At 46.0% G+C, this 15,627-nt stretch overlaps 1 protein-coding gene across 1 annotated transcript in view; it reads left to right on the top strand.

Moving 5' to 3' along the window:
* The window catches only part of LARS2 (leucyl-tRNA synthetase 2, mitochondrial), a 122,287-nt gene that overhangs the window by 68,267 nt on the left and 38,393 nt on the right, over positions 1–15,627 (top strand). Inside the window, 5 exon segments of the mRNA XM_033133036.1 lie at positions 5,527–5,631; positions 8,133–8,248; positions 9,622–9,634; positions 9,637–9,904; positions 13,138–13,236. Of these exon segments, the coding sequence (XP_032988927.1) occupies positions 5,527–5,631; positions 8,133–8,248; positions 9,622–9,634; positions 9,637–9,904; positions 13,138–13,236 (601 nt within the window).

Genomic DNA, 15,627 nt, shown 5'->3' with positions numbered 1-15,627 from the left:
ATAGTGAAGACCCCAGAACAGCGCTGTCAGAATGGAGGGGCGGGAAGAGCTCTGAGAACTCGGGAAGGGTTGAGGGCAGAGACGACTTCCTGGTTTCTGGCTTGGCAACTGGGTTGCTGACGTTTGATTAAAGGTGCTGTTTTTTGCTCAGCATGGCATAATTTGGCACAGATTCCTTTAAGAGAGCAAAAAGTAAGGCCCTTCCCTGTAGAGTTCTTGAAATCCAGTTTTCCATAATCATCGACGTTGCCTTCCTTTTCTCAGCTGACCTCCTCTGACTTAAGTCATGTTATGTAAGCTCTGACCTGATAGGAACTAGAAACCAGAAAAAGCATCAAGAGGGAAATATCGTCAAGCTGTTCTGGCTTTTCCTGGAGTCTTTTCTTCCATTCCTAAAAGGGAAATATTCAAGCCCCAGGGCTTTGGAACCACACATCACAGCTCTGAGTCACCAGTGGTCTGTACAGCGCATTTTTCACCAAGAGGGTACATGAGGTCATCTTAAAGGGTGCCTTAGAACCCTGTTGTCCTTGACGCATTAGAGCAGGAGCTTCATCTCCTGGAAGTCCCGGAGCATTAACTAATTGCTCCCTGTCGTCTACTCGCGTCTCCACAGTATCAGCATGGGCGTGGGACAGAAGGGTGAAGAACAGAATCCTGTAGACAGTAGCTTGTTCTTCAACCAAACTGCTTCTACTAGCACCCGTTCAGCGCATGTTAATATGGATGTGACGCAGAGAGAAAAGCTGTGCTCAGATAACCGGGAATAAATGAAAACAAGTAGGTTTCTTTGCTTCTGGACGTCTGAGAACCTTTGCTGTGCTGGTGTTCATCGTGACTTCCGAAGAGAGGACGTCAGGTGGCACTTTTCACACTTAGTGACCACGAACCCCATTTCCGCAGACGGCCCCTGGAAGCCAGCTGCACGGAGCACTGCTTTGCTGAACAGCGAAGGAAAGCCACGTGTCGGTTTTTCTAGAAGGCATGACAGACCTGCCTTCCTCGCACCGGGGCTGTGAGAGCAGAGGGCACCTACCTGCCCTGCAAGTTTCCTTTGCTGTTTACAGTGTTCAGCTGTTGTCTGGCCGCTGTGTGAGATGCTTCAGTCGCTTCAGATTTCCTACAGCTTCCTGGCTTCCTGCTTCACATCTCCCCGGCATGACTGCTGAGAAATACGGAGAACACTAGACCTGGTCAGGAGCTTCAGGTTTTAGTTTTGTTCTTTTTTAGACACCGATTTTTGACCAGGTGAAGCAAGCATACAAATTGCTACTGTATAATCATTACAAATCTGCTCATATTAAGTGTCAAGACCGATTTTCTTTTCTAATTGCAAAACTGTCATAACAACTTTTATGGGGAAAAATGAAAAAAATCCAACCCTTCAATGCAGTGCTCTACATTTAAAAAATATTTTTCTCGTAATGACTTTATTGAGATATAATTCACATACTATAAAATTCACCCATTTAAAGTGTACAATTCAGTGGTTTTTAATGTCTCCACACAGCTGTACGACCATCACCACAGTCAATTTTAGAACATTTTCATCTTGACCCAAAGAAACCCCATGCCTTTGGGATTTCTTCCTATTCTTCCTGTTTCCCCCATTCTTCCTGTTTCCCCCAGCCCCGGACAATCACTGATCCACTTTCTGTCTCCAAAGGTCTCTTGTGGACATTTCGTATGAATGGAATCTTATGATATTTGCCTTTCTGTGACTGGCTTCTTTCACTCAGTAGAATGTTTTCAAGGTCCATCCGTGTTGTAACGTGTCTCAGTACTTCATCCCCATTTATGTGAGAATAACATTCCAGTGTGTAGATACAACACATTTTATTTATCCATTCGTCAGTGGATGGACATTTTGGTTGTTTCCACTTTCTAGCTGTTATGGATAATGCTGCGATGAGCATTTGTAGAAATTTTTGTATGGACATATATTTTCATTTCCTTGTGTGTCTGTCTACGAGTGGATTTGCTGGGTCTTATGGTAACTCTGTTTTTAACTGGTTGAAGAACTATCAGAAAGCAGCTGCACTATTTTACATTCCCACCAGCAGTATATTGAGGGGTCCAATTTCTCCACATCTTCACAATCACTTGTTATTGTCTGTCTTTTTTTTTTTTAACATTTTTTTATTAGTTTCAGGTGTACAAAACAATGTAATAGTTAGACATTTATCATTTATATCCCTGCACAGTGACAACCCCCTGCCCCCATCTACTTGTCTATCTTTGACTGTGGTCACCCTGGTGGTGTGGTGTGTTGTGATACCTCATAGTGGTTTGATTTGGGTTTACCAGATGGCTAAGGGTGCCGGGCGGCTTTTCATGTGCTTATTGGCCATTTGTGTTTCTTTGGAGAAGCATCTGTTCAGATCCTCTGCCCACTGTTTAATTGAGTTGTCTTTTTATTATTGAATTTTAATAGTTCTTTATTCTAGACACAAGTCCCTTATCAGATATATTATTTATAAAAATGTTCTCCAGTTCTGTGGGTTTTCGTTTTCTTGATGGTGTCCTTTGAAGCACAAAAGTTTTTAATTTTGATGAAGCCCAGTTTACCTATTTTTTCTTTCATTGCTTTTGCTTTTGGTGATATAGCTAAGAAACAATTGCCCGAGAATTTATACCTATGTTTTTATCTTAGATAAAAGTCTTTTATCTAAGACTTTCATAGTTTCATAACTTATACTGAGGTCTTTCATCCAGCTTTTAGTAAACTTTTACATATGGCAAAGGTAGGCATCCAACTTCATTCTTTTGCCTGTGGTCGTATTCCTTTTTAACTCATGTTCCCACTAACGTGTATCTTAAACATCCAAGTGCTTCTGTCTTTATTTTTTGGTCTTCACTTAATATCAGAAAATATTTTTTTGTTCTTATGAAGGCTTCACAATTGTTTTTAATCCATATATAAATTCTATCTACTCAATGTATTATGGTTTCCTAAATCCTCCCTGTTGGAGTAAATATTTGGCCTTTTTTGGGGTTTGGGGCTGTTATGGAGATAGCTGCTGTAACCATTTATGTCCACATAGCATTTTGCCTCTGTGGAATTACTTCCTCAGGAGACCTTTCCCAAGAGCGGGATTTTTTGGTCAGAGGTTATGAGCATTTTCCCATTCCTGTTACATGTTGCTTTTGTTGGTTTCTGAAAGGGCTACGTCCGTTTACGGTGCCATAGGCAATGACGCATGAATTTCAGTGCACCTTCACAAACATGGATGTTACCCTTCTCAACATGTTTGCTAACTTACCAGATATAAAATGATACTACTTCAAGATTAATTTCCATCTCTCTTTTTAAAAATTAATTTGTGTTTTTTAAAACCCAAGTGATATATGTATATTACATGAAAAGTCAAAAGTATTACTAACAACAATAGTAACTACCCAACTACTTTTCATTATTTTGAGTATGTGTTTCTTACTATATAAGTTTGGTGGCTATGACAGAGTCCTAGAAAAACAGTGATTTTAAAATACAGGAGGAGTTTATTTCTCGCTCACATGAAACTCGGAGTACAAATGACAGGTCTGCTTCGGGAAGCGGCCAAGACCACGGCTCTTTCTGTCTTCCTGCTTGGCTTTCTTCGGACCTTGCCCTTAGCTGTGTGTTCTAAGAGGTTCTACACTTCATCTGCATTGCAGCAAGAAAGACGGGGAAAGAAGGGTGTGCTCCTTTTCTCTGAGAGAATGAACTAGAAGCTGTCTCTGCACGTGCTCCGTGGCCACACCTAGTGCAGGGGCACAGGGCAGTGCTGCCATTTGCGGTGCAGCCATGTGTCCAGCTGAACATTCTATTGCTGAATCAGAAGGGGAGTCGTATGTGGAATCAACTGGCAGTCTGTGCCACAGCCGCTTCTCTGGTAGAGACCTGCATGTGTCTGTAATATGCCTACATGGCTGTCTCTCAGCTCACCACTTCTAGACGTCATCGAGTGACTTTTACTCTTCACTTCACCATCCTGCACCTTCCATCCTCCTAATAATATTGCAACATAATTGCAGAGTTCACAAATGTTCACCTCTTCTTTGAGATGGGACAATATGGGATCAGAAGTAATTGAGATGTGTCAGCCGTTAGGCAGCTCGGGCAGCAGGTGCCTCTCAGCCATAGTACCAAGGGTGCTGGCCAAACCTTAGGCATGGAGACCTGTGTGGGTCACAGCTCACTCTGTCCCCACCGTACCCCATCCTGTCTTCCTGACACTCAAGATGAAAGAAGATCAGAGCTGGCTGAGATGCCTACAGAGCCTCTCTTTGACCTCTTTGAAAAATGAGTCCTAATCCCTAGGCTTATTTTAACTTTGGGGTTCGGAAAACATATGTTAGATAATTATATAAAGTCTTAAAACATGGCAAAGGTAAATAGTAGGCATTCGTAAATTACAACTTATTAATTTCTTATGTTACAGTGAGCTCAAGTGAACTCACTGACTGAGTTTAGCCTTTCCTCCCTTCTTCCTTTGGGACTTTATTTGGGTCTCCGTGCTTCCAGGGAAGATCATGGATGTCTGGCTTATCTCCCGCCGCAGTAATTGTAACAAGCTTCACTTAAGATGACACACTGTTTGGATACTTCCAAATTAAGTGTTTTATTATGACCACATAAATATTGTTCCCAACTGAGCCACGTATACTGTGATTACATATTCCTTTTTATATAACTTTAGTTTTCCTGAAGTTCACATGTCATCGTTTTTTTCATTTGCTTTGTATTCTTTGAATTTCTGACTAAGTCTTCCCACACCCTCCCAGAAGCTCTTTAAAACGCCTGTCAATACAGTTTTCTACACATTCCAACCTGCCAGATAATGTATTGATTCCCTTTTTATCCTGAAGATGCTTCCTGGGGGCCTTCTGTCCTGCTCACATCTGACAGTTCACACCCCAGGCCTCTGCTACACAGCTGTCATCCTAGGATTTCCCTCTGTCTTTGTTCTGCAAATATCCAATCCTCTTTCCTTTGTTAGACCCTCTGTTTCCTGGATCCCATGACTGTCTGTTTCTTGACTTACCCTCATTTTGCTGGAACACACTCTCCAGTTTCTCCTAAGAAAGGGTACGTGGGAAGGAACTGTTTAGTCTTTGTACGGCTAAACAGTCATTTTCTACTCTTCTGTCCACTTCCATCTTCAAGTGTTACGGTTTGGAATTCCAGACGTCTCCCTAGTTCTACCATAGATAAATTTCTGTGTTGCTCATTCTTCTGTATATTTGAGGTGTTTTCCAAGAGGAAAAGAGGGTGGTGGGAACGTCTTTTCTCCACCATCTGGAAAATAGAAATGCATTTTCACTTCTTTTGTTATTAGTTCATACAGATGAACACTTTCGTGTATTTGTTTAATCTTTTGATTTTCCAGTGGTGTGAATTATCTATCAATACCTTCAAAGAACAAATTCTTTAGCAATTAGCACAAAATACCGAAGGTCTAATGCTTATTTTTCTCACCTGTTTCCGCTGAGATTCAGGGGCCCCAGCGGACAGGTGTCCACAGTTCTTGCTCTCATTTTCAGATTGCCTCACGCCTGTGACCGCTGTGAACATGCTCACCCAGCAGGAGGTCCCTGTCGTTATCTTGGCCAAAGCTGACTTTGAGGGCTCTCTGGATTCAAAAATAGGTAAGCAGCTATTCAAATGTGATCAGAATAGTGTATTTAGCAGGCTTCAAATCAGAAGACTAGCCCATTGCTGTCAAGTGAAAGAGCTGACTGTTGGTTCCATGCTCTGTTTTGCCTCTTCGTGAAAACAGACGTCCCTTATTTAACAACTACATTCTGAAAGCATATCAAGTGCATCGCACTTTGCTAGCTGCTCTTGAGAACAGTAAAGGATATCTGGCCTGTCGATCTTGCCAGTAGGTCCCGTTGGTGAGACTTGTACCTCTGATGTGGGGAACAGCACAACTCAGCTGAAAACCCAGTCTCAGGACTCAGAGCCAACAGCAGCTGCTGAGATGGGGGTTCAGTGCACAAATGATCAGCGTGGGCTGGGTTTTGGGTGAGGCCTTTGTGGAGGAGGTGAACTGGAGCTATTCAAGAAAAGGATCATGAAACAGCAATAAAATGGAAGGCTTATTTAGAACTGTAAATTGGATACCGTTGGCAGCCTTACTCATTCGTCAGAGTTCTAAACGATCACTTAACAGGAAGTCTGTGACTGTCCGAGGGATGACAGCCTACGACAGCCCTGTCCAAGATCTGCCCTCAGGATGGGCCCACGTGGCTCTCTTTTCAACGTTCCTACTGTCGATTCTAGCCAGTCTCCAAAGTGCCAAAACCCTGCAGAGAAAGTTATTTCCACACTCTATTTCCTAGCACACAGAAGAAATAGCATTTCTTATCAAAATCATGTTTTTCCTCACAATTCTCAGATCCGGTTTTTGACAAAGTGATTTGAAGAAACACCAACACAGAAAAATATATTAAGCCAGTCAAGTCATTCTCTTCCGGCAATTTAAACCTAGAAAGTACGTTGCTTAAGGGAAATAATTCCTTCCCCTGCTTTTATGCCCTTTGTAATTAGTTAAATTCATTACTGTACTAGCCAAGGTAAACAATAAAGGAAGCCCTTATTGATGTGGCTTTTTTTCCTTTTCTGTTGGTATTTTGAGTCAAAGTACCAACACAATGCTGAGAGTTCTGAAGGGAAAATAAATCTGACTTTTTAGGTGTGCATGGAAAAGCATTTTTCCTTTTGCCTGGATTTCCCACAGTTACATAATTAACATTTTCTAAGTTATTGCCCCTTGCTCTCCAAGAAGAACAGAGACAGATAAATAAGAGATAATGCAGTACTTTTGCCATGTCACCTACCTGTTACAAAAACAGGCACATCCCCCTGAGCTCTGTGCGACCATCCCCGAGGTCCAGAACGTTTTTGTGTGGTCGCATAAATTCTGTGTCACAATATCTGCCTTTGACTAGAACTCCTAGTTACTCCAGACCACGCACTTCTTGTGAGTGACTCTTCCCTTCTTGACCACGAGCATTTTTCGGTAATAGTTACTGCTTGCTGTTTTTCCTCACTAGTCAGTGTTATTCAAGACCACGGTGAACATGTGTATTTGCTTCATTAGGTGCTTTTTGTCAGTAATCTCAGCTGGAACACCACAGAACTTTCCATCTCCCCACAGAGCATGTCTCCCAAACATGAAATCGCCCTTTTAGGGCCATGTTCCTGAGAGGCTGTTTTCGAAATCTGAGTTAAGCATTTTGTGTATTACCCTTAGTTTGGTCTCTCTCAGTTGCCACAGGATGTATTGTGTCAGTGGACCCTGCAGCGGGAGTTCTCAACCAGGGCCAATTTGGCCACCAGGGGACATGTGGCAATTTTAGAGACATTTTTGTCTGTCACACCTGGGGGTCGGGGGGCTACTGGTGGAGACCAGGGATGCTGCTCATCATCCCACAGTGCACACAGTAGCCCCCACAGAAAGTCTGGAATGTGATTAGTGCCAAGGAGAAACCCTGCCCTAAAGACTGGCACCTGAGAGACCTGTTCTCGTGACAGCTGAAGCCGAAGCAGCAGGCCTTGGCCCTCTGCGTGAGTGATTGACTTCTGCTCGGCTCCATCTCCTCAAGGGCATGTGTGGGTTGAAGAATAAATGTCTCTTCAGAATGTACTGCTGCCTCTGGGAACAAAGCACAGTATGAAATAACACTGTTGCCAGCCTTCGGCTTCCTGATGAGTGGATTTTTCTAAGGTGCTAGGAAGTGCTGGTGGTGTCAGCCCTGCTTCTCAGGAGAATGCCACTGTCCTCTGTCACTGAGGGGGTTCAAAGAAGAGGCTTCCCCAGATGCTTGTGATTTACTGTTTCAGTGACCAAAAGCACCCCAAATTGCATATTTTAGAATTACCACTATTTTTAAAAATAAACTAAGCAAAGGAAAAGGTTTAAAGGAAGTAATACGAGTATGGTATAGTGGTCATGTTAGCGTGGTGGGTTTCTCCAAGACTCTTCTCCTTTTCCCCAGTAGATGTCATGTGCTTTTATAACTTCTCTAACTGAAAAAGGTAGAGTCTCCTTTAAGAAGCTAAAGCTAAGTGTCAGTGCTGTCAATCATTTTGTGATCTGGGCATTTGCACAGGAGACCTTTTGTGTTTCTTCCCCTCTCGATAGGAATTCCCAGCACCAGCTCAGAGGACACCACCTTAGCCCAAGCCCTGGGCCTGTCCTATTCCGAGGTCATCGAAACGTTGCCTGATGGCACAGAGAGACTGAGCGGCTCCGCTGAGGTGGGTACCCTGTGGCCCGGGCCTAAGAACTTACTTCTAAATTCATGAGCTTGACACGTGTCTGACGAGATATTTTCCTGCAGGTGCCGTTTCACTCATCCCCACCCCTCAGAATCTTGCAGCCTTGTTTCTTAATCTGTGAAAACAAAATAATATTCTTTTTCAAGATCTAGAAGTTTATCAACTCTAAGTCAAACCCTATCCTAGAATAATATGATTATCACAGTAACTAAACTTTATTTTGGGACTCTTCTGCTGGAGTGAAAAGGACCTCTTCCAGGGAAACTTGTATCCATGAGCTTCTGCAGTGTAAAAACATGGATGTGTAGAGAAGACTGACTCTTAAGAGAGCTTGTGAGCATTTGCGCCCTAATTGTGCATGATGGTGGGAGTATAGGGCGTAAAAAGTGCCTTTCCAGAGTGTAAGTGGTTCCTGGGTAGATAACCCTGTCCTTCCGAAGACACTTCAGACCCTTAATGAAAAGAGCCGCTCTCGCTAAGCATAGCTGTACTTCCCGATTCCTCTGCCTCGTGCCTCGAAGCCCCTCGATGGCATTTATCATTTATCACAGAGACCGAATTTATCTCTGTGCCCCAACGCCGTGCACAAGCCTGGCACAGAGTAGGTGTGCAGACCACCTTCACTGAACCCGTTCAGGGCACCCACGATCCAGGCTGTCGGCAAGCCACGTTGGCCTGGTTCTCCTCATTAGTTTCGTTCCCTGAGAAGCTCCAGGTGAAAGGAGAATTTCTCTTTTCTACTATTAGTGTTCTGCCCTGTTTTCTATAAAAGGCGAGCATCTAAGTGCAAAAGGAGTGGTTCGGTTTTTCAAACTGGGGGCTCAGTTCACTCCCCTGCTTGACTGAATTCCTTGTGCTTTGGGGTAATTCTGAGTTTTTCTCTCCTGGATATTTGTCCCCCGGCAGAGGCGTACTCATTAAAAATACATATCGTGCAGTTGTTTTCTGGCAGCTAAATGCTGATGTTTGATGGCTGTCTGTAGGCAGGGTGTAGGATGGCCCCAGAGCCAGGGCCACTTTACCCATTAGATGTCCCAGGGGACAAACACAGTGCCTAAAGCACCATGCTTTTAGGGGCCCCCAAAAGGTTGCAATTTCTTTTAAAATCAGAAGAAAACAAGTGAACTTTTTGGGTTCAAAATTATTTTCCTCTTTCTTCCACATCGTCCTAAAATAGAATTTTTAATAGTATCTCTGGGAGGAAGGGACCCACAGGGCCAAAGCTCCTAGGGCTTACGAGTGCCATCACGAGGCCCTGCCCAGAACCACCACTTAGCACGCCATCCCAGGTGGCGTGGGGACGGTGACGCTTCTAGAAGGGAACAACAGGCCCTCTGTCCTTCTCCTCTCAGTTCACAGGTATGAGCCGCAGGATGCATTTCTAGCCCTGACTCAGAAAGCCCGGAGGAAGGGAGTGGGTGGAGACGTGACAAGTGACAAACTGAAGGACTGGCTGATCTCGAGGCAGCGGTACTGGGGCACGCCCATCCCCGTGGTGCACTGCGCGGCCTGCGGCCCCGTGCCTGTGCCTCTGGAAGACTTGCCCGTGACCTTGCCCAGCATCACGTCTTTCTCCGGCAAGGGAGGCTCCCCACTGGCCACGGCCTCGGAGTGGGTGAACTGCCTCTGCCCCAGGTAAGGAACCACGTGCCCTAGCAGCCTGCGGAGGTTTCAGACTCCCTCCTCCCTCCTGGTGCTAACTCTGCTCCCTTCTTCCGGGACTCCCACCAGGCTGGAAAGAATACCATAGGTCTCTGGGGACCTTTGAGAGAAGGCGCTGGAGTGGGGGGCCCAGCTTCTGTGCCGGGCGCCCTCTCCTCTCCTTTCTGAGCTGTGGGAGCAGCAGGTCAGCTCACACCTTGCCCAGAAACATGTGATCCAACTGAGGACAAAGCTACACATTTTCATCACAACTTCCTCCTAAGACCACTCTCTTCTATTTTATATTCCAAAGAGCTACTTGGAGATGAGAGATGTTTTCTCCTCTTCGCCTTACAGTTTCCCCATCTTGTGACGGGTAACAGTGGAGATTTTATCCCTGGTAGCAGAGTAGAAGCTACCACAGCAAGTTTGCTCAGGGGTTCGTTCTTTAATATACTGAAACCCACCGTATTCCTTTCTCTTATTTTGGAAGTGGGATTATGTTTTCTGTCAATTCACTGGCATGTCTCAAATGTAATTTTAGGATGCCATACCAGCTGATTACACTAGATGTGTGGCCTTGGGAAAGTCACTTGAGTTCTCTGAGCTTTGGTTCCCTTACCTGGAACTGAAATAATCCCCTTGAAGGGCTGTTCGGAAGACTACATTAGCACACGTAATCCTGCACAGTGGCCCCCAGCAACCTCTCCGTAAACCGATGTCTTCCCGCCATTTACCAAGGACTCGCCAGCAGTTATCCCAGGTCCTCATGCAGGTCGTCTTGGGATTTGAGATGGGGCTTGTAGGAAGGGACATCGGAAGCTCTGGGCCCTTTTAAGGTAGAAACACGGGCTCGAGGAAGGAAATAGCACACCCTCTTTGTTGAGAAGCAGTGACAGGGCTTCCGGAGACGTTGGTGGCCTTCAGTGGGAATGAGGTTTCCTACGTGGCTGCAGACTCCCAGAGGGCAGAGCCCAGGCCGCGGCCTGGTCAGGCTGTAATGAGCACCCAGGGCTGAGAGCCACTGGGCCAGCCTGCCAGACGGGATGCACAGCTAAGGACCACAGGTACCAGAGCCCAACACATGTGGGGTCCGTACTGTTGAGCTCCAAGACTTTGGGTGGGTTCCCAACCTCTCTGCACCCTCATTACTCATCTGCAGAGTGAGCACCTGAGCAGTATCTACCTCATAATCCCCAGGGCTACTGGGGATTAAATGAGAAGATGCCTGTGAAGCGTGGGGCTCGGTGCCTGCCACTCTGGTGCTATTATCACCGTTGGAGCTAATGACGCGAATGATAACCCATCACCGTCACCATCGTCTATTCCTCCCACTCTCCCAGCCGCGTCTTCCGCATCACCCAGCTTTTAGTGTAGTAGTAGAACGTGCCACTTGGCTTCGCCAAGGTCCAACATGACCATTGCAAAGAAAATCAGCATGGCAGCTTTAGCCAGATGTTAGTCCTTTTCTCAGTCGAGTCTTGCGTTTTCTTCCTGACTTGTAAGGGTGCGTGCACTCATGGGAGGGAGGAGCAGTAACCTTTATCTTCTCATTATTTCCCAGAATAGTATCTGCGTTCTAGTTGGTTGCTCTCCAAGTAAAAAGACCTGGCTTTAACATAGAGGTGCACGCTGGGAGATCGGTGTCTTAGAGCAGCACGGGGGTGAGGGGGTAGGAAACAGGTGAATGGTGCTACTCCCAGGCCCCCACTGCTCCCAGTGGGAGCCCCCTGGCTAAAATGCAGGAGGACCCTGGGAGCCCCAGAGCCCCTCCCCCCCATCTGGGGCGCCTGTCTCTCTGCTTAGCCATTTCCATTGAATAAGTGGGCGGTGGGGAGTGGCTGTTTCCTTTGGTGATATTTGTAAAGCCATTATAAACTGCTTCACAGATGCGAGATATAAATGCAACTCTTCTTTTACTTAAAAATTAAAAACAGACTCAAGCCCCTGCATGCTAAATTAGCAGAAGATTCATCACTTCCTCTTGGGGGCTCCTCCCGCCGTTCCTCATCCTACAAGAACCCCAAGGACTTATATTGCAAAAGGCCGGCATTTGCAGGGGTGTTTGGCCCTGCTTCCATGCCTCAAGAGGGAGAGCCTGGAGTCTGAGCTGGGTTCTTCTGTGGCTTCTCTGCCACAAAAGGTCCCTGTTAATAGCTGACTCAACCCATCCACTGCTGATTCAGGCCTTGAGAGAGCTTCAAGGGCGCCGAGCCCCCTCCAAGACTCGGCTTGACGAAGGGCACCGTCTTGGGTACCTAGAAGTTATGGTTTGGCACCTGCTTCTTTCAGTCTATAGGCCCAGCACTCTAGGAACGTGCTTCAAGTTGGTTCAGCAGTCGGGCCCTTGTGGAACCTGAGTCCTCGCCATGCATCTCTATCCCTAGAACGAGAATTGCTTTTTCTTTCAGCCCCTCACACGCCAAGAATCTCTATCCACTTTCTTGAACAGTAGATCTGTCTTTACCCTTCTGTTAGGAACCTGTGTTCAGGCCGTGGTGTATTGGTAAACGTGTACTGTATAGCTCTCTGGACGGGGCTTCGATTTGTAGTGTTTGCCGATTTCTGTGGCTCTATAGGCTCCCACCGAGGGCTAATTTCAGGCCACCAACCTGATGTCACTTGTCATGGTGGGCGGAGCTGATCCCAGTGGATGCTCGCATGCTGGAGAGTTGGCCCCAGCACGTCACTCACTGCCTTTGGGCCTCAGGGATGATTTATCTTCCTAAGGTCGCTGCACTGGACTTCTGCACCCCTCGCCCTAGAGGAAGAGGTTAAAAACACTCTCCAGTGCATTTTTCAGAGCAACATTTCGCTACATTTGGTTTTCAACTTCTCTTCATCAATTGATTTGCCTCTGAAGCTTCATAAGGCAGTATTGAGCTGAAGACAATCCTGACGTGCCTGAAATAGAAGTTCGTGCACAAAAGAGACACTTAGTCCTGTCTGGGCCTTTTAGGTTGCTAGATTTTCTACCAGATTAAATTCAGAGAAGTGGAAATAAGACTTTTAATTATTGAAGACTGAAACTTTTATTTTGTAAATGTCTTAAACGTCATTGTACAGTACGATACAAAAAGAGAGCTTCTCTGCACTATCTTTCATGATGTGGCATTGTTCTTACATTTTAAATTCATACTGATTGCCATAGCTTTCTCAAAAGCTAGTGGACCACTGCATTAATATTTAAAAAAGGAACCAACTGATGAGCTTCATTTATTTCTTAGGTGCAAGGGAGCAGCCAAGAGAGAGACAGACACGATGGATACCTTTGTTGACTCTGCTTGGTACTACCTCAGATACACCGACCCTCAGAACGCTCACAGGTAGAGCCCTGCCCAAGTTTTGAGCACCGCGTCAGTCGAGGTCTTCTAAGAAGTAAACACCAAAGTAAGATTAGATGCACAAAGAGATTTATTGGGGGAAATGCCTGTGAAGCATAAACTGTGAGGGGGCAGGAGTCGGCAGGGAGCGCCCTTAGACTCACCTTGTTGCAGGTCTGACCCCTGTGAAGGGAGAGGTGGGAGGACGGGGGACTGGGTCAGGAGAGCCTCGGACCACGGTGCAGCTCTGAGAAAGTCTCACCCAGGCCAGCAGGACGCCCTGAGCCAAGCTTGTCCATTGGAGACTCCCAGACCGGGCTGAGATGACTGCTCTGGTCCTCTGCACGTGCGAGGGCATGGCCTGGCTGAGCACCACGTGGATTTAAAGGTAGAGAAGCTCGAAGCTTGTTGGTCTGCTGTGCTCCCTGAAACAGGCTCTCGTAAAGGGAGTGTTGGGAGATCACTAAATTAGATTCTTCACAGTCAAGTAAATCCCAAGTACAAGAAAAAGCAAAAGCAAAACGGAAGGAAGTGCTGGTAGTAATACCTTTCTTGGCCCCGCATTGAACTGCATTTATACGATCGTAAAGATTTAATGTTATTTACTTAACTGAGAATAATGATGAACTGTACAGGGAGCGTGCAGTGTAGGCCGTCAGGAGAGAAGCAGCACCTCTTACACATACCGTCAGTAGGTAATTTCTAAAATTGGTAATCAATGAAGAATACGAACATGTTTTTTAATAACTGCCAGAAGAAACAGCTGAAAGAATTCAAAGTGGCAAAGGCACAGACCCTGGGCGAGAAGGGGTTTGTGAAGGAATGGGGCTGGAGACCATTGTTCCGAATTGTAAACCTTTCAGTGCTGTTTGATTTTTCAGCTATGTGCATGTGTTTCTTTGACAAAACAGATATATAAGGGAGACAGCAGTCGGTAGATAGGTAGACAGAGAGAATGAGAACAAAGAAAACTATCACAGAGCACAGGAAAAACTATAGCATACTTCAGAGGCCTTGCCAGCTTGCTCTTGTCCGTGGACAATTATTCTGAAACCCCGTGGCCCATGTACAAAAATAAAACGCCCTGTTTATCTTCACTGGTTCTAAAATAATCTATTTCCAGGAGACAGGTGCTCCTGTCACCCCATCCCCCAATCCCGCCCTGGCATTTGAGTTCAGGCCATTTGAACGGGATCCGGAGTAAGCAGTAGCCAGCAAAGGCAGAAGGGGTGCAGGGTGACCACTGTCTGGGAACGGCCAGGGTCTCCCCAGTGGACCCACCGCGGGGGCCCCTCTTCTGGCTCTTCCTTCTAGAAGGGGCTGTGGTGGACTGCATTTAGCAGCCGCCGGCTTGGGGTGCAAAGGGGCTGAGCCTTCTGACCTCTCAGAACGCTTCAGAGGATAAGCTTCTCCTGGACGACAGAGATCCTAAATGGCAATGACTGCCTGAGCCCTTCACAGCCCCCACTTTGGGAACACCATCTAGCGCATCATTTCCTCACAAAAGCCCGCTGTTCATTTCAGCACCGGCTTGAGTTTCGCTGGATGGTTTCTGGGGTACATCGTAGATCTGAGCTATAGCGACTTCCAGCATCTCACCCCTTAATGTGTCCCAAACTTGTTTTCGGGCTGAATACCATCCTTGACTTCCCTTTCTTTTCTGTCACCTGGATTAGCAGTTGGATTTCTCTAGAAAACCATTCTTCACAAAGAAAAAAAAACTTTTTTGGTTTTACCAGAATACTGGCATGGTGCCTGGAGGAGAGAAAAACCAATCTGCAGTAAGATACTGATTCAAGGTGGTTGGCCAGGTGTCCCTGCTTAGCGACAGGCACGTGCTTCCAGCCAGAGCCAGAGCCCGCCAAGCCCATGATGGCGGATAAAGGAAAGAAGTGCCCTGAGGTGTGGGCAAGAGAACTCACAACATATTGAAACCATGGAACGCAAATCCTCCAAAGGCAAAGGTTTTCTTCTTTGGATGGCCTCCAAGAGGGACATTCCCCCGGAATGAAGAGGTCTTTCCCCAGCTAGCCCTGCGCCCTCTTCCCAACTCAGACACGCACACACACACACACACACACTCTCACAAGCATACACACACCCCAAGAGTCCCAGCCAGAAAATAGAGGGAAGTGCCATTTCCTTTCCTCCCCAGCATCCATTAGGACCAGGGAATACGAAGAAGCCTTTCTTTTAGAATCTCTGTGGACTGAAAAGTCTCTATTAGGTGAAAGAGTTGTTGGGCTCTTTAATGACAGTTACCCGAAGTTGGCTTATTGCATTCAGGAGGCCATATACGGGCTCTTACTGGCTATCTACGTTTTAAGGCTACTTTAAAAATAAGATCAAGTTTCTGTTTTAAAATGAACGTTTAGTATCTACAAGATAGTCCCC

The sequence above is a fragment of the Rhinolophus ferrumequinum genome, chromosome 17 (genome assembly GCF_004115265.2).
Source record: "Rhinolophus ferrumequinum isolate MPI-CBG mRhiFer1 chromosome 17, mRhiFer1_v1.p, whole genome shotgun sequence".
NCBI classification, from domain to species: Eukaryota; Metazoa; Chordata; class Mammalia; order Chiroptera; family Rhinolophidae; genus Rhinolophus; species Rhinolophus ferrumequinum.
The sequence above is the reverse complement of the archived record's forward strand: the minus strand, read 5'-3'. Positions and strand labels throughout refer to the sequence as shown.